The sequence below is a fragment of the Pezoporus wallicus genome, unplaced genomic scaffold (assembly GCF_028554395.1).
Source record: "Pezoporus wallicus isolate ANWC-B61680 ecotype Strahan unplaced genomic scaffold, APGP_CSIRO_Pwel_v1 contig_15, whole genome shotgun sequence".
NCBI lineage: Eukaryota > Metazoa > Chordata > Aves > Psittaciformes > Psittacidae > Pezoporus > Pezoporus wallicus.
Genome location: NW_026642870.1, coordinates 1089493 through 1108297, shown reverse-complemented (window position 1 = coordinate 1108297; position 18805 = coordinate 1089493). Strand labels below are relative to the sequence as shown.

The following is an 18805-nucleotide window of genomic DNA, read 5'->3' as shown; positions in this document are numbered from 1 at the left end:
CCTGGTCTGAGCCCTCCCACCGACACAAGGGCTCCAAGGAGAGAGCTGCAAGTGAAGTCCTTTAGAGCACTTCTCCTGAGACCATGAACCACAACTGTTACCCGTGCTTGAATTTCATTGCTAAATTGTTGAAACTAAACCCAGACTTTTCTCATAAATGGCTAAGAATCCTGTGACAGGTTCACTTAGTTCTGTGGCTTCCAGCCAAATAAACTAATTCCATTTTTCTCAGGTTGAGAGTTAGCTGAGTGCCTGTGATTACAGTTTTTCCCTGATACTAGAAGAATAGAGATGAAGAGGGAAGATGGCACCAAATGGTCAGAAGAAAAATAAAGAAATTGTGAAAGGATGCTTGCTCTGGTGTGTGAGAAAAAGGGTTAATACATGGAGGCTCTGTACAGCATTTGTACTTGAGCTCCTACCAGTGATGGCACCGTTCTTACCTCTGAAAAAGACTGCTGCAGCAAGCAAAAGAAAGAGCAAATATTTTTGACTCCAGAATATGGCAGAGATGTTCACTAACCTTTCCCTCTGAAGCAGGCCGTAATACTGTAGCTCCTCTCAAGCCAAACACAACAGGTTTTACCTTGTAATCTTGAAGGTATGTTTCCATTTACATTTACAGTATACCCACAATGCCATGAAACCCATGGGCATGTTGTCATACAGCAGGCATGAAGCAGCTTACCCATTTTTGCTGAGGCTGAAACACTGCACCCTACCAGGGAAGAAGAGCAAGCATGGGGCAGGCTGAGCAGAGCCATGACCTGCCAGAGATCCACACCCTCTCCTTGCACCGACTTGTTAATGGAGTCATGCCCCTAACAGAACGTACTTCAGACACGCCTCCCTTCCCTCCCAACAAGGGCAACACTAGGTATGAACCAGAACCCCACCTACTAAACTATATGAATGTTGAGAAAGCTGAACTCCATATCTAAAGCCCAGATCTATGTTTATTTCTGATATGAATGCAGCATCTCTTTCTGTCTTCCTGCCATATGGCATATTGGAAAGCCTCTCCTGTCTCCTAGGCTAGCTTAACAGTCCTCATAAAAACCTTCTGCAGAGCTGTCACTACAAAGGAAAGGAAAAATAAGAGCACCCAGTATCTGCCCAAGCTACTGAAGTGACTCTTGCTGTGACTGAAGTCAAAAAGTCTAATTTCAAAAGCTGGGTTTTGCCTACTCCCCACTTGTGCCTTTGAGGCAACTTTTCTAATCTGCACAAGTTTAAACATTTTTGGTCCTTGTGTCCAAGAACCACTTAGATACAAGTTAGGATACTCCTTATATCACAGAATTAAAATGAGATGATCCATGGAGGCTAGGATTGCAGTTTTGACACAGCTCTACATATGCTCCAACAATGGTGACACACTCTGTACCTGTATCCCATTCTAGCATCACTATTTGATTTACAAAGAGCAGAAGAGCACTCTGGCATGACAGGGTAGCTGATGAAATCAGAAATCATGAGAGGAAGCCTTAATGACATCATTAATGACCTGGCCATTCACCTAGCTGAATTCCTCCATTTACTTCAATCTTACGTGTAAAAGAAACGGGTCTATTTAGTGCCATATGGATAGTTGCATTTGCAGAGAGGACATGTGTCACCTAAGAGCAGCACTGAAAGTACTGACCAGATGGAGATGAGCTTTTAGCACATTAAACATGTTCAGCATTGATCTAGTAACCTCAGGGCAAGAAGCTCCAGGTATCTCCTTACATGACCTCAAGGCACTGGTCCCAGCTCCATCTCTAACCAAGCACAGCACTTACAAATATCACTCTCGTGCTCATATTCCTCCTCCCTCTCCTTTGACACCATCTGTGTGCTGAACAGAATGAAGAATGACTTTCTCAAAGCTTGCCTGTAACCTTCCTATACAGACTTGGAGGTGTGATTTAAAAGCATGGCTTAGAAGCATGTGAACTTCTATAGAATTTAAAGGTAGCCTGAACAACTAGCCCGTTGTTTCAACTTGCATCACCAAGGAGGGTGAAAAAAGAAAAGATGACGTGACACACAGTGTAATTCTAACTTTAGCTGTTAGTACATTTAAATTAGTTTTAAATAAGAAGGGTGAAGAAAGGCCAATAACCAAAATGAATTGGTTTAACCAGCTCCTACTTGGAGTTCCCTCACCACTGTAAACACTTGCTTAATTCTTTTCTGGAGTACAAGGCCTATATTTGTAATTGCAGAAATCCACTAAGATTCAGAGTTCCTATTCTTATCCATAACTGGATTTGTTTGAAGGGAGGACTGTTTGCGCTTTATCCTGTGGGAAGTTGTTAACGCCCAGTCATTTCCCCCTCATATTCTCTCCTCACTGACCCCAGAGAGACCACTTCACATGAAAGTGTTTTTCTTTTTGAGACCGAGATATTAAACAGCATGTGCTATGCCGTAAGTCCTGAAGTATTCAAGAACTGAATAGCTGACATCTTTGGAATTCACTAGCTCTGCTTCCAACCTAGAGCAGGGTTTTAGTTTTTTTTTTGCACAGATTACAAAATTATTTTCAGCACAATTCAAGATGTCATTGCTCATACAGATACAACATCCTGCTTGAGTTCAGTGCACCTATTTTAACTTGGTTTAGTTTAAACTTTCACAAACATCCGAACACAAGCACATATTCCCACAAAAAGAAGGAGTAAAGAGTCATATAAACTCCTCTGTATGTAAGTAATACTACTGACTTCCCTAAGAGAAGGCTGCTCTCGGATCCCTTCTGCACTAAGCAACAGCCTCTAAATTTTGCTTACCCACCATAGTATAGTTGACAAATATAACTGCTCTTTTTGTTCTCATGAGCAGTTATTTCCAGATTTGGGATTGGTTGGGCTTCAATCCAGAAAACAGACTTTTGATGACAATCCCCAAATAACTTCATAAGTCAGGAAATATCCTGGTTAGGAAAGGGGTGGATTCATCCTGCCTGAAGTATCTGGCACACCAAGCATCCCACATCTCCCAAATGTTCAAAGAATCCATCCTTCAATTTCAATGCAAGATTTCCAGCTGGGTGTTACACTGACAATCAGTGCTTTATCACAGCCAACCACTACCCAGGCAAGCAAACTAGTGCTCATCCAGCAAGTTTTACAAATGGCAGTTGCACCCTTCCTATTGTGATTTATACTGTCATTACAGCCCGACTACACCTCAAGTGTCAAGTCCTCCCTTTCCAACACTAGCTAGAGCACAAGGAAGAAAATGCTCTCATCAAGAAGGCCTTTTGAGAGGAAGCCTCAGGGGGAAGTTATTTCCAAATGGAAGCAGTCTAGCTGTGGACAGTCTGCAAGAAGATTTATTTCTGTGCTTGTTTCAGGTTACTTAGAAAACTGATTTAGATGATCTTTAATCATGGAATCTGATTGAGTGCCAGGAAATCTTCTTGCAGTTACGGAGTCCAATCCAAGCTTACTCCTTCATGAGATCCTGAGACAGGAATGACTGTACTGTACAACACTCCTTCGGGTGTAAACACATGGATGAGCACTCAGCATGCACATATAGTAATTCTAGATTTGCTATCCTGGCATATCCCATGGCAAGAGGAATTTGGGCAAAGACAGGACGCACACATACACATCCCACATATATGCTCTTCTAGAACAACAGCCCTTACGTACCTTTGCTAGGTAGTGGCTTTGTCATCTGTGTTTTTAATACTGAAAAGCTAATGGGATACAAATATTCCTCCACTTTTGCGCAGGCAGCCTGTTTCAAAAGAGCTCCACGGTGAGCCATGGAACAGATACTACAATAAAAAACAACTATTGTTAAAATGCTTCAGGTCAGGTGGCAAGTAGCACTTTCCCTGGGTATGAAAAGTAGGTAAAGCTCTCTGCTGCCTTTTGGAGATGATTCTAGGGCTATTCACAAATACAAACTGACTCCCAGGTATAGCAAGAATATTCCCTTTTTATGACTCAAAAGAGTTTGCTGCTTTGGTGATAGTGGGTGGGGAAAAGAGCACAGTTCCCTCAGGTGTCATGAGAGAAGTAACCCCTGCACTTGAGAGCTCAGCTGTTTGGGAGGAATATAAAACCTGTGCTCAACAGCTACAAACCCCAGCCCCCCACCACGCATCATCTTACAGTTTAGCAGCATAAAAGCTGGCTGCACAAATAGTGTGCATAACCCAGTCTTAGCACTGTCAAACAAACAGAAAAGCTTGCCTGAGCAAGCTGGGACAGACACCCGTGTTAAGAACAGTTTCTGCTAGCTTCCCTGGAGTACCTGATAATACAGGCAACAACCTAGCTTTTGTAATACACAACTTCCACACCCCTGGCTAGGCTTTTTGCTGGGATGGAAATAGGATGGACAATTTCCTACTGCTTTCCAGTTGGTGAAATCCTATTAGAGAACACAAAACTGCTTTCATCAACCGATTTCAAAGGTTCAGACAAAACAAGTGTATTTCTCCCACTGACAGCTACTGTTACAAGCACCGTGGAAACATGTCAGCTAACTACAAGAATACTTCTTCCCAGCAACTGCCATCACAGGCAGGTTAGCACCTAGGTAAAGAACTGCTGGCATAAGCATAAACCTGAGAAATCTTCAGTCATGCTTCTGAGAAAAGGCAGTTCAAGGAAGACACAAACATCTGACCCACAGGTCCATGAAAGTGATACGGCTTCAGCCCCTGCCTGAGCAAGCAGGACACACAGAGCCAGCCACCTCTAGGCAGAAAGGACATGTGACTCTTCTCCCTCACGCAACACCATCTTTGGCCACACTGATCCCCTTACCACACAGGAACCTGTATCCCAAACTGAAGAAATGGAAAGGACGGTGTAAAACCTCCATAGCACAGCCACCGCAAGTGAACCCGTTTCAAAGCACACTAATCCTCACTTTTGAGACCTCCCCTGAGCTTTGATTAGGCTTTCAGGAAAAGACACCTTTCTTCTTTAATGCACTGCTTTATCACACAAGCTGCTATAAGCAGCATGTCAGAGCATGGAAAATCTTCAGACGGGCTGAAGGCAAATCCACAACCTTTTCAGTTGTCTAAAGGCAGCAAACACACAGAGAAGAAAGTTAAAAGTTAGACAGAACTTGCCAAATTATTCTTCCAAGGAGTTGCCTAAATCATAAAAACATAGCAGTTGCCAGTTAAAGACCTAAATCTGTTCTAGAAGCCAGGTTCAAATGCCTTTAAAATTTACTAAGTTAGTTGTCTCATATACCATATTTATCCACCTAGACTTTCCAAGTATCTTTCTTGCACGTGGCAGTCCAATATTATTCCTTTAAACAATTACACACACAGTTTCAGCATCAAATCCTACAGAACTCCCAAAGGCAAAGGTATTTACTGGAAGGCAAGGTGAGAAATTCAAACTGTGTCTTTACCAATATCAATGACTTGATGGTTATTTACAAAAACCTTTACTGGTAACTAACAAACCATCTAAAACCTGAAAATCCTAGCCAACACAAGGTATGCATGGTTTCTTCTTTTTTCCTCATCCTCAGCTATGCACCGATTAATTCATTTTTCTTCTATCCTCCAACTTCAGATGCTCCTTTTACAACCAAAAGTTAAATATAAGTCATCCTGTCATTGAACAACTTCCCGATACTCCCTCTTTGGTGGGAGTCACGCCAGTCCTCATGACATATGACCAAACCCAAGTTCATAGAATCATAGAAGAGTGAGGGTTGGAAAGGACCTTAAGATCATCACGTTCCAACCCCCCTCCCATGGGCAGGGACACCTCACACTAAACCATCTCACCCAAGGCCTTGTCCAACCTGGTCTTGAACACTGCCAGGAATGGAGCATTCACAACCTCCCTGGGCAACCCATTCCAGTGCCTCACCACCCTAACAGGAAAGAATTTCCTCCTTCTATCCAACCTAAACTTCCCCTGTTTAAGTTTTAACCTGTTACCCCTTGTCCTGTCACTACAGTCCCTAATGAAGAGTCCCTCCCCAGCATCCCTATAGGCCCCCTTCAGATACAGGAAGGCTGCTGTGAGGTCTCCTTTTTAGTCCCTTCTTGACACACCCCAGTCAGAAGGAAGGGATCACCTCAAGCCAGTCCTCTCTTCTCAGGAATAGTTAAAGACAGTTATGTTTTAAAATCAAAACTCACTTATCATTCAGTGATTTTCGTTTTTTCATGCATGCAAATGCAAACAGACTACTTCACATCACAACTAAGAAAGGTGGATCACAGAGTTATGGAAAAAACCCTTGGTTAAAAAACAAAAAAAAAAGCCAAAAAAACAAGCATGGGAAAACCAAGCATGGGTTTAAGCGAATTATTTCACCCTCTTCTGACTTTCCATAATTTAACAAAGCGTGTGATGTCTTGCAAGAGTAATAACACATCCTATTGAATGCATTTTCTCTTTCTAAGAGAATACAGCTGATTTCACTTCTTTATTAAGTGATTACTTTAGTAGCACCCAAAAAGTGAGCAGATTGTTCAGAGCACATTGTAGGACATTTTGGGTATAGGGGACAACTCAGAGCATGGCTTGCACACCACACAGGGTGAAGACTTAAGCTATGGGCATCTAAACAAAGATGACACAGCCTTCACATAATCTAAGCATCCAACAGAAAAGGACCCTAACATTTCAACTCCTGCCCCAACACCAAACAATTCTGAGGATGTCTAAGCAAAACCCCGAAGCTAACCTTTTCCATTGATAACAGCATGCATCATGTGTACAACAGTGCAGGTCTATGAGCTCTTGGTCATGAAAAACAAGCAAGGAACTTTGCATTTCAACACAGGAAACTTCTCCCTTTGTAAACAGATTAGAAAGTGTGACTGAATTTGCCTGAAAAGTCAAGGTGTGATGGAACTGGTGACTATCATCTGATTCAGAGTTCAAATACTACTTCTAGTAACTACTTCTAGAAGGCTTAGTCAGTAAGAGACCTCTGAAGGGAAAGAGAAAGATTTTTTTAAGTTCAGGAAGATATATTGAACAAGGTACAAGAAGATGCCAACCTGAAAGAAAGCGTTAGTTCAGGGAATGGAAAATAAAGGTTGTCAAGATACCATGAAGAAATAATGCACTGCTCAGACAAAGCCTGTTTGTAAAGTTCAGGAGAAAGATCAGGATTGAATGCTGTGCCTAAATAACAGCCTGAATAAAGAAGGGCAATACTGAGTCACTAGTACTTACTGTAATACCACATTTCAAAAATCAAAGCTACCAGCAGCAACAGTAGAAATCCTGATATATGTAACCATATAGCCATTAAAGATACAGGACCTCACAAGAATGCTGAAATATATGGTAAAGTCTGTGTCCAGACAGGTCTAAGGCTCTACTGGAGTCAGGCTATGTACACACTAGAGAGATGCTGTTGTTTATAAATACATATGGAAATCTGGTCAAATAAAGCAAAGGAAAACTTGAGGGCAAAAAAAGGCTCATGATTTATTTGGAGGAGTTGCAAATAACACCACCAACCACAACTGTATAATCAGTGGCTGGTATATCAGTAAATATACTCAGATGCTTGGAAAAAGTTCCAGTTTTATACCCCTAGAAGACATGCATTTCCCTACCTGAAAGGGTTCCTGTGCATATTTACTGGCTTTCCTGTACAGTATACGATGGATGAAGTATTTCCCTTAATGGGATTTTAATCAGACCCTTACTGTACTTGCTTCAGTAGCCAGGATCAATCTGTTCAATCTTCCTCCTTGCAGAAGTACCCAACCAAAATCTGTCTTTTCTCTTTCAAAGACCTAAAAAAAAGGTACAGGTGGCAAGAAAGTGCTAAAGAACAGAAGAAGGTAATGCTGTCTTTTATGATTTAGGGCATGTTAACAGAAGGGATGGTTGACTGATTGTGATTATACTCTGCGATTTTTGTACTCCTTGTTCTTTCCCCATCTTCACCAGGAGAGAAAACCTGTCAGGAAAGCAGTGAGTCAGCAGGCTGCTGCTGTTTGTCTTAGCTATGAGGCATTGATTTTTTTTCCCAACACTTGATAGAGGGTCACAGGTACCCTAACTGAAATCTTTACTGAGAGCAAGGGGGTCACAGCTGGAAGAACTGTTAGTTTAAACAAAAACAAAAAAAAAAAAAAATCAATTCTACTTTTACACTATTTGTTTGGACACTTAATTCTTCTGAGACACCAGAGAGGAAAACATACAAAAAAAAAAAACAAAACCCACCCCAAAAGACTTCTTTCTTTAACCTATTTAATATAAAAAAGGAAAGAACAAAGCATGCTCCTCATAAAATCTTCCTTCAAAAGTCACTGAATATTTCCCTATAATCAGCTTATACATGTGTATGTCTTAATTAACACAAGTACTAAAGCTAAAAGATGGAGTACCTCCCATACATGGAAGGAGTTTTTAGAAGGCAACACTTACTTGTTTAGCTCTTACTCAGAAACCAGTCCCCTTTCAACATACCTGAAATTAGAGAATGAAAAGTCACCTGGCATTCCGAAACTCTAAGCAATGCTATTTGGCCAGAAAGTCTTAAATCATCTTCTTAGCATTTCAAGATTAACATCAGCCAAAAAGGAAATTCAGTGTATTTTAAAAACAAACTGCAAAGGCAGTTCAGGAAGCTCAGAGCACCACCACCACCACCCCACCCCCCCCCCCCCCCGCTGCATAGAGGAGATCCATAAAAGGAATGATAATATTTCAATCTGCAGTGAGGTGTAATCAAAGCATCTCTGCTTAATAGGCTTGAGATTAGTTATGAAGTAAACACACAGTCAGACCATAAAAAGTTAATTGCAAATCACTGTTTTCTTGTTTAAATTGGCAGGAAATTGTGAAATATTTCCTCTATAAAAACATAGGTGAGCTACTATGTGGAACTTGCCATTTATAGGCTGAAAGGAAGGAAAGTACAGAGCAAAGTAGTAATAGCATGCTAAGAAACCGGTTGCTTCTGAAGGGGACAGTCACTGAGCAGGAAAGGTCAGTACATTAACATGGATGTCTGAGATTTCTGGTCAAGGCCAGTTTTAAGACAGACCACTTCAGAGATGTTTTAGATTGTAAATGAATGTAACACCAGGTGCTACTTACTGTAAGAGGTCTGGAGATACACAGGTGAGAGAGCTCTATAACTAGTACTGCTGAGATATGCAGGTTATAGTTGGAGGTGGACAAGAGGAGGTTTTTTATAATTTCTGGATGCTTCATCAGAACAGAGCTGCCCCAGAATGTTTCATATCCTTATCACTACTCAGCCATTGCAGGGATGAAGCAGCATTCAGCACAGTATATTATACTTCTGAAGCTAAGCACAGAAATGAGAATGGACACATGCTATTTAATACAAGCAGAAACAACTAAGCCCTGTTAAGTATATGATGTGCTTTTCTTTTGACAACCTCTCCCTGCCTGGACCTTTCCTGAAAACACTTCTTCCAGTCATGAGATAATCTCAGGCTCCAATAGCCATGCATTGGTAAATAGCTCCTCCTTTGGCGGTAACACACAAGACTATCTGAAGCATCCTCTTCGGATCTGAAACTTGACATCCTACAGTACAGAGGTGTTTAAGGCTCTTTGTGGTAGTAATCGCCAAAAGACTCTTCAGAGGGATTCTCAAGACTGGATTTTCAGCAGAGTTCTCCATCACGGAAATAGAAGGGTGAACAAAAATAGATCAAACAGCAATTACAGAAACTGTGTTGCCTTGAATCTATGGTAGTGGTTATTTTTCCTCAACAATTCTACTTTAATTCCTTTAGGAAAAGTAGAGATATTTGTCTGGTTGGTTTTAAGGTCAACCACCATTTCAGAATCAAGAGAATTTGTAACGGACTACTTCAGCTTTGTGTTCCTCCTGTACTTTATATACTCCTTAAGCACACTGTCACTTAGATTTTTGTTTAGGAAGACATTTGCTTTCTGATGTTTCCCTTTCATCCACACCAAACAAGGCTCCGTCAAAAAAATAACCTTGACTTGGCAGCTATCACAAGTATGAGGAATTAAAGACCATGCTTCACCTTTGTGTGACAACACACAATTTCAGTCAATAATGGAAAATTTCTATCTGCTCTAAGACTTCCTGGAAACACAAGCATGAACAAAGGTTAGCTTTGTGGAGTTAGACTATGCCACTTTGGCTTTCTAAGCCAAGCACAAGACCAAGTGTTCACTGACAAAATGTTAGCTATTGAAAGCATTACAACCAAAAATCTGGTAAAGCCACTGTCAAATAACTGGAAGTTTAAAACAGAGAGACACAAAGCAGTGACCTTGGTTCTGTGACTGACTGAAGGCAATTGTCCATGCTGCTTTCCAACTTTGGGATGTACAAAAGCCATAGCCTGTAAATGACAGCAGGATGTACAGTAGGGAGACTCAGAACGTGCGCGCTACATTCCATAAGCCAGATGTTCCTAACAATTTAAAATCAGGTGTGTTCTATCTGTACAGTCACTCCTTGCTTCCAGGTCAAAGTAGCTACAACACCACAGCCACAACCCCTTTGACTAATCTCTATCATGATTCTTCTGTAGCTCTGCTTGTCACCGTTGTGACTAGCATTTGGATTAGGAACATGCTGGCAAGGAGTCATCTAGGACTCTGATAAGAGCTGGAAGCATGGGCATTGTGTACAAATACTCAGATAAGGCACATCAATTTCACCTCCAAAACAAACTCACAAAGAAGTTTTCTTAACTCTGGGCCTGCATATCCTGAATCACCTTCTAGAAAACAGATCCCAGGTTACACTGCTCCAATTTCTACCACAGGCAGCCAAAAGCTTCTGCGGAACAAACCCATCAAAGCCTAGCCCTGCAAATCAATGGAGGAAGAGGCCACAAGAGGAGGCTTATCTCTTCCTCCTTCCCAGAAGAAAGAGATGGCCCAGAGGGAAGGTACTACCATTATAATCTCTGAGTTATAACATAATCTTCTCTAGCAGTGCTTTCTTATGAGGTAATAAAACCTCTTGCAATTCACATACTAATATCCAACGACAGATCTTCCCCAGTCTCCTGCAGGGAAGAGGCCTCAACATGTATAGCCAGGCATGCCCCATGCAGTGACGCCAGGTAAAGGCTGCAGCTCTTCCATCATGGAACATCAAACTTACATAGTTGAAGATCACACACTTTTTCACATAAAGCCCCTACAACACTAATGAACCCCAATTTCCTTAAATCACAGCAATTCTCTTGAGTCACAGATTTCTTTCAAGATGTGACATGAAGTTCATGAGGTGGCATTGCTCAAGGTCCCATTAATTTAGAAAAGAGATACACACACGGGAATTGCTCAACAAGCAGTAGGGAAAAGACCTTCAAGTGGCATTTCAAAGTGACAAACCAGGACCATTCAGCAGAGCCTTGAAAACAGGACATGGTCAAGATGTTTCACATGAAATGGTACAAACTGTCATCTCCAAATAAAAAGCCTCAAAAAATTCACATGAACTAGCATGGTGGAACAGCGTATCAGCTGTGCATTTACAGCAGACCATTCCTTAAAGACTGTCCTTACACTGAGAATATGTATCAAAGCATTCAGTTCAGTTAGGAATAAAATTCAAGCCAGCTCCTTTAAAGTATTTATTTCTGAATTGGTAAAAAAAAAAAAAAAAAAAAAAAAAAAGGCTTTCCTCAGAACAGCACAGATTTTTATTTACAGAGTGGAAAATAAGGGCAAAAAGGCAAAATCTGCGGTCTAGGTAATGAGTGTTTGCAAACTTCAAGGCAGAAAAAAAAAAAAACAACAACAGAATTACTATGCCATGATGCAATTTTTGGTTAAAGATTAATGAGAAGCAACCAAATGCATAGTTTTGCAAAACCAGGTTAGTTTAAGTACACACTCAAGTAGGGACATATCTAAAGGCACATCCTTTTGCTCTGGCAACAAAAGAAAAAAATAGGAAGACTAATGAAACCTGGTATACTAGCCAAAAATCTGAAGCTCACCTAATACAGTACCTCGAACACAAGGCACCTACTATTTGAAGAGTTCCAACTTTCAGTTACTATGTCACGTTTTAAGATTTTCACTACCAAACTATATGGCCCCTCAGAATTATTTGGCTCTGAAAGACCAACCTGGCTTTATGGGTGAGCACAACCAGGTGCAAAAGGTTTCGGATCAGACTAGCAGGCCTTTAAAATACTCCACATGCAAAGAATCAGGCTACTGAAAATAGCTTTATATTGATATTTTCCCAGCAGTCTTTAAGAAAAACTAGTTGGAGTCAAATTGGCGAGTGGAAAATATGCCCCTTGCTCCCTGCAGACAAGTATTTCACAACCCCCTCCACACACAGATGCACAAAGAACGATAAGCCTAAGCTTTCAAAAAGTGCTAATATTATAAGAGTGATTTGGTAAAGCCTTTCACTTTCAAACAGTTGGTCTCTTGACAACGTGTCTCTGCATCTCCTAAGCACACATATAATAAAAACCTCATCAAGAACAGATCCCTGCAATGGGACAGATCTGTGGTTGGAAGCTGTGAAAGTTCACACTTCAGAAAAATCAAGCCTAACAAACTGCCGAGCCCTGTTAATTGTTTCTTAAAAAACAAAAACCACAACCCAAAACACAAGCTGTAAACAGCTTATCAGAGAGCTTCTAAACCTTGGACTGATGTATTTAACAGCAGATTTTACTAACCTGCCATAGACTTTTTACATAAAAGTCTGTGGATTACCATTTTTTTTTTATTTCTAAAGCATACAAAATCTTGAGAAAAAACACTGACACTGGAAACACACACGTCTTAAACTCACTGAGAAATACTTACGTCATTCTTTTCTGTCCATAGATGAACTCTGAAACCAAACTTCTATGACAGATGAGCGCAGAACTACACACGCAAAGCCAAGCCTAAGCTAGTGTCTTGAGAAGGCTCACCACAAAGAAGAAATAAATCTACCTGGTGCTTTGAACAGCATAGCAGAAGGCAGAGCACGTGTGTGAGCTGGGGGAGCACAGAGCCAGCAATGCCCTTCCAGCACTCTACTGACTATACGGGTTCTGCACAGCAACAGGCAGCTTGCATAAAACAGTTTAAAAGGAGCTGTATGCCTTAAAATCCTTTCCACATGCATAATGTGTCTCCAGGAAAATCCCAGCTTAGACACTCTTGGTTTCCTGAGGCAGAAGAAAGCAGCAGGATCACAACAAAGCCTAGGCTGGGTTTTGGCTTTGTCTTGTTTGGGTTTTTTTCTTTTGAGAAGAGGTAGTAAAGGAAACATTCCTTCAGCATAGTTTGCTTCTGCAGCACATTACATTAAGAGTCAAGCTCACGCATGAAGTGTCCTACAAGGAACACCTAGCTCCGCTCTAGTGTTGGGAGCGGGGAAGGAGGACATAGCCAGAAGGGCACTGAATCCCATCTCCTTTGGGGGCTAAAAAAAGGAATCTTTCCAACACCTCCAAGGGCTTTCATTCAGGCCTTTAACAAAGGAGACAGCCAAGTTACTAGTGGATCCCTTCAGAGTTTTTTCTAATTCTAGAAGCCAAATTAAAGACCTGAGTTTGGCTTTTTTTCTGCATCAACTGCAGAGAGATTAGATCTCTTACAGTTTTAGGTGAGATAAATTTAAGGGAGCAGTTCACAGAAAGTGCTTAGCCTCTGCTTTCTGAAATATCATCGTGATGACTCAAGCACACACCCTAGTATTACTGCTGCTTAAAAAAGAGTCTTTTCCAGCATTTATGCCCAACAGCACAAGGAATAAGTAGGCCTCCATTCCCAAAATCTTGGAATTTCCCTTCTACTAAAAGCATGATGAGAACTACAGCTAAGAGATTTAATTGAGAAACACAGGTAGCCTCGGAGTTCCTTGGAGTCCCAAGTTTTACAGCCCCCAAACAAATCAATGTCTTTCTTTTACTGGCTGTGTATAAAACATAACATTTGATTCAAGAAGTGCTTGTCCAGAAGTCTCTTGAATACAAAACAGGGAAAATCACTAGCAGTGGGGTGGGAAGGGGAAGAGAACCAGTAGTTTGTTGTTTGGGGGCTTTTTAAAGAGTCCTGACTCTTTAAAACACCCACCTCTGACAGCTTACTCTATCAATGCAAAAGACAGAAAGAAGGAACAACAAAAGGCAGTCTCCGGCAATCTAGGGCTTCTAATCATTAAGTCTAACACAGAACAGCAGAACGATAAAAAGAGCAATTGCATTGTAAATTTATGTACCATGCACAGGTTATGGAATGTAGTGCAACAGGGCACTGTGCAGTGACAAAACCATATTGCTTACCAAGTTAACAGTTTGAAGCTCATGATTTGTACGTGGTCAATACTGAATGACCTTCATGCTTTCCAACATTCACTAGAAGGCAAATTTATTTGTCATCACAAGTCAGCTGTTTTGGGGGCTAAACATACAGTTGGAAGAAAAAAGGTTTAAACTTTGCATTAGGTAGAAAAGGCAGAAGCTCTAAAAGCTGAATTTGAAGACTGTACTCCAAAGCCCAGAGTGGGTAATATTAGAATGTGAGTGAACCCTGCTGGAATGGTGCTTTGCTGCTCCTTTCTCTTTTCCTTGTGAGATATATTTTCATAGCTCAGTTCCATTATAAGATAGTAGCCTCTCTAGCATATGCCTTATGTAAAAACATGCCCTCTTTCAACAGAAGAGAGCCAACATTCACAACAAAGAAATAAAAAGTTACACTGTTCTTTGTGTAATGGGCATAATACAAGACTACCTTTTTCCCAGCAAAGAAAATCCATCAAATTTCTATTTTAAGTAAGCACTGCCTGCCTTATTCCTAATTTTCTTACACATGAAATAAATTGTAGTTTGGAGAAGGTGCCTACTAGCCTGGACTGTAGGACAACAGAGCAGTATCCTAGGACAGTATTATTAGAATAAGCAGCAGCTGTTCACTGCAACACCCCCACCCTCCTCCCCCCCAGGATACAACTAATAGTAAATTCTGGGGTTTATTTACTAGACCAAGGTGATAAACCTTAGATTATCTAAAACTTCCACACCGGAATTCTTATGATGCTGAAAAAAGTTCTAATTTATATTTAAGGGAAGTAAAGAGACCACATAAAGCAGAACTATTTATGCAGAGACACGAGGGAACAGGACAGGATTAATTATTTTCCCTGCACACCCCAAAAATCAAGAGAGTTAAGCAGCATGTAGAAGATTATAGTTCCTGATGTGCCACAAAAAATGGCAAAGAAAATCTTATTTACAAGCATTTGACATGAAGCAATAGGCTTCTGGTTCTCAACTTCTATGAGTTGCAGCAAGGAACAGCTACTTCACAACCTGAAGTGCCCTGTTCTCAGGTACCTCTACAAAATCCCAACTGCTAACTAGGATGAGACAGTTCTATACTGAATACACAGCAGATTTTAGTATAAAACTGCCAATGGAAGCACACAAGATTCCCAAAACTCCAAGACAATTCATAAAACCACACAGGTCTTTATAGCAGGTTAATGGTTTCCCAAGTCAAGTGCCAAGGTTCACAAAACAGCTAATTTTTAATTTTTTTTTTTTAATCAGATTTGAACGTTGGGCATTTGTTCTTAAAACACTTCACTACAATCTTAACTGCAACCAGATGGGCTGAGGATATTTTACTCATAGGTGTTTTCAAGTACCTAATTATAAGAGACCACAGGAAAGCCTGAACACTCGGGCCCTTTAGCTACATAGTTCAGTTTGCTGCTTCTGGATCAGGCAGCATGACAGCAATCTGAGCGTAGTACTTGGACGACTAACACTGAAACGGGTTGAAAACAGCAGCAATCATGAGAGAGACAATAAAGAACCCCAGCAATTGCATGCAGCTCCAGTGAAATAAATAAGAAAGAAAAACAGTTCTGATGCTAGAACATACTTTCTTAAAGGCCACGTTTCACTAACAGGATTATGCATGGTATTAACAATATGCATATAAATAAAGCTTATGGCATAAGCAAATATTAGCGTAAGATCTTGGACACGTTTAAGAACGTAATCTGTTTGCCTTAAAGTTTCAAAGGGTCATAACAAAAACACTGATGTGTCAAGGAAGGTGTGCATGCTGTTAAAAACCAGTGAAAAGGATAGGAAAGACACAAAGGTCTACTGAGCTAAAAGAATATAATCTTTGAAGATCTTGATATAATCCATTGTCTTTACTGGAGTACTTCAAACAGAAAATACCTCTGAAGCTTATAATTTATAGAGACCAAGGTAGAGAAATAATGGAGTAAGAAGGCAGAAATATACTGGGTATTCAACAGGGATGCACTGAGGGGTGCTTTATGATGGCACTCCCTCTCTCCTCGTGCACAGATGGGGGAGACACAAGAACATGTACAGGGTAGCTCCTTTCCCCCAAAGACTTCACCTCAGCTGTCCCATCAGGAGTAAACAGCAAAAAACATACAAAAGGGTGTTTAAAGAATATTTTCTGCAATGTGAAAAAAAATTATCAGGCAGATTAGGCTAGGCAAAAGAATGAGGACTGGTGGGCTGGTATGCCTTTCAGCTGCACTGGAGAACAATTTCAGCTAAAGAAAGAGGGGTGCACAGATCAGGGCACAGCTGATTACAAAGGCAGGCTTGAGGCTAACGATACAGTGAAATGGGGACTAAAAAGTGGCAAGTGAGGTATGAAATAAAGACTAAGCGTTCACAAAAGAGAGTAAGCGGCACAAATACATAGGCTTGCTAAGGGGTCCACCCGGGCTGCTAGAGCAGAAGACCGAGGGCTCAGGGTGCAGCATACCAGTTCCGTGGGAGGAGGCAAAGAGCTATTTATTTGCCTGGGAACGCAGAGGAGAAGGTGCAGGGCACATCCCTGGAGGACGGGAGGGGAGGACGGGACAGGTGAACCAGCTGAGGAAAGGTTCACAGCACGCTGGGGCACGGCACATTACCAACATGCTGCAACGCACAGGGCGGGGGGCTGCACGGGGAAGGGGTTCGGGCAGGGTGCGCGGCCCGGGAGGGAGCAGCGGCGGGCCAGTACCTGGGCGTCTTGGCGGCGGCGCTCTCCCGGCGGTCCAGCACCCCGGGCACGCAGTTGGTGAGCTCGGTCCAGTCGGCGTGCAGCCCGCAGCTCCAGCCGGTGGAGAAGCGGGAGAAGAGCCAGGTCTCCCGGCGGTTGGGGCGGTAGCAGGTGCACTTCTTCTGCCCGGGACGGCAGTCGCAGGGCACCTCCAGCCGCACGTTTTGCACCAGGTGCCGGCCGAAGGTGGTGCCGCCGGTCTTCTGGATATGCAGGAAGACGATCACGTCCTCGCCCTTCATGTCGAAGGCGAGCTCCCGCTCCAGCTCCCGCACGGGGAAGTAGTACTTCTTCACGTAGTGCGGGTCCGGCGTGGGAAAGAGGTCCAGCTCCTCCGAGTAGGAGCGGCCACTGGGGGAACCCAGGCTGAGCCCCGGCCCCACGTACTGGTACAGGATAAGCATGAAGCACACCGAGACGGCCACGATCAGCAAGAACTTGCTGGTCCTCTCAACCATGGTCCTTCCCGCACGCTTCATGTGTCACCATCTCCCGGGGCTGCCAGCGCTGGGCAGACGGCGGCGTTGCCGGGGGGCGGGCGACGAGAGCCCAGCGCCTGTGCCAGCCGCCTCCCCCCCGCTGCTGCCCGGAGCACAGCCTCCCCGAAGGCGGCGGGCCGCTCCTTGGGTCGCCTTGGCTCCCCGCTGTCCCCGCCCGCCCCGCCGCGGGCAGCGCCGGGAGCGGGGCAGGGGCAGGCAGCCGCTCCGGAGGGGCCGCGGCACAGCGCGAACTTAGGAAAGAGGGGCAGGAGGGAGGAGGAGAGGGACCGAAATGCAGAACCAGCCCCCTCCCGCCCACCCCCCGCCGCTTCAGGAAGCCAACCCCATCCCGCCGCTGCCTCGGCCGCGGCTCTGCGCCGTGCCCCAGCCCCACCGGCGCGGCAGCGCCCGCCCCCGCCGCCGGCGGCACACGGGCTCAGCTCGGCCGGGAGCGAGCGCTTCCTGCCCGCGCCTCCCCGCGCCCGGCATGCACAGCGCCGCACCGCACCGCCCCGCCACCGCGGGGCTGCGGGCAGACAGCGAGCCCTGCGCTCGCCCCGCAGCCCTTCCCGGCTCCCTGGTCCACGGGCGCCCCCGGGACTGCTCCTGTCGCTGCGCTCCCCTGAGCCCTGCGGCCGCTTAAATCACTCGCGCTGCAGACCCGGGTGGGCTGCGAGGCGGCTGCGGCTCCAGGGAGCACTGGGCTCTTGCCGCTTTCTCGGGGAGTGTTTATATGGCACCTTAAAATTAGACCCGATAAGCGAGCCTTGGCGCTCCGGTTCCACTCCCTTTTTGAAACAATAGTTACTAGTAACAAAAACGTTTGCATGGGCATAGGAGCAGGGCTTCCCACACGGATGTGCTCCCGCCGCGGCCGCCACACGGGACACCACAAGCCTTCAGTTGCAATGTCGCAACGGGATGCAACAGGAACAAGCTCTGGTCGCACAGAGGAGGAGGAGAGAGGCTAGCTGTGAGCAGGAACAAGCCTGTGCACACCCATAAGCCACATAATTTGGAAATAATAATCTCAATGATGATGATAATAATAGTAGAAGTTGAGGCAACAATCAACAGAGGTGTTATTTACAGAAAACTTTCCCAGCAAAATGCTTCTCACTGATCCGTTCACGGCAGTACTGCTGCTGTAGAATTCGGTTGCAATACAGTAGCTTTACCAATGAAGAAAAGCATTGGAAGACCCAGGAACTGCCAGGTAGGTAGCTGCCTTACAGCAAGATCCTGCAGGGCAGTAGTTAGCAGGGTGCAATGCTGTTGCAAGGAGCAGTATAGTAAGGACCTACACGGGCCAGATGCTGGGCCTAC

The 18805-nt window shown here is 43.6% G+C and overlaps 1 protein-coding gene across 1 annotated transcript in view; it reads right to left on the bottom strand.

Annotated features, from left to right (window-relative positions):
* HS6ST1 (heparan sulfate 6-O-sulfotransferase 1) overlaps positions 1 to 17904 on the bottom strand; it is a 184430-nt gene extending 166526 nt beyond the window's left edge. The window contains exon 1 of the mRNA XM_057432996.1: positions 16962 to 17904. Within this exon, the coding sequence (XP_057288979.1) occupies positions 16962 to 17479 (518 nt within the window). The 5' untranslated portion in view covers positions 17480 to 17904. The remainder of the gene's footprint in view (positions 1 to 16961) is intronic.
* Between the last annotated feature and the right edge of the window lie 901 nt (positions 17905 to 18805).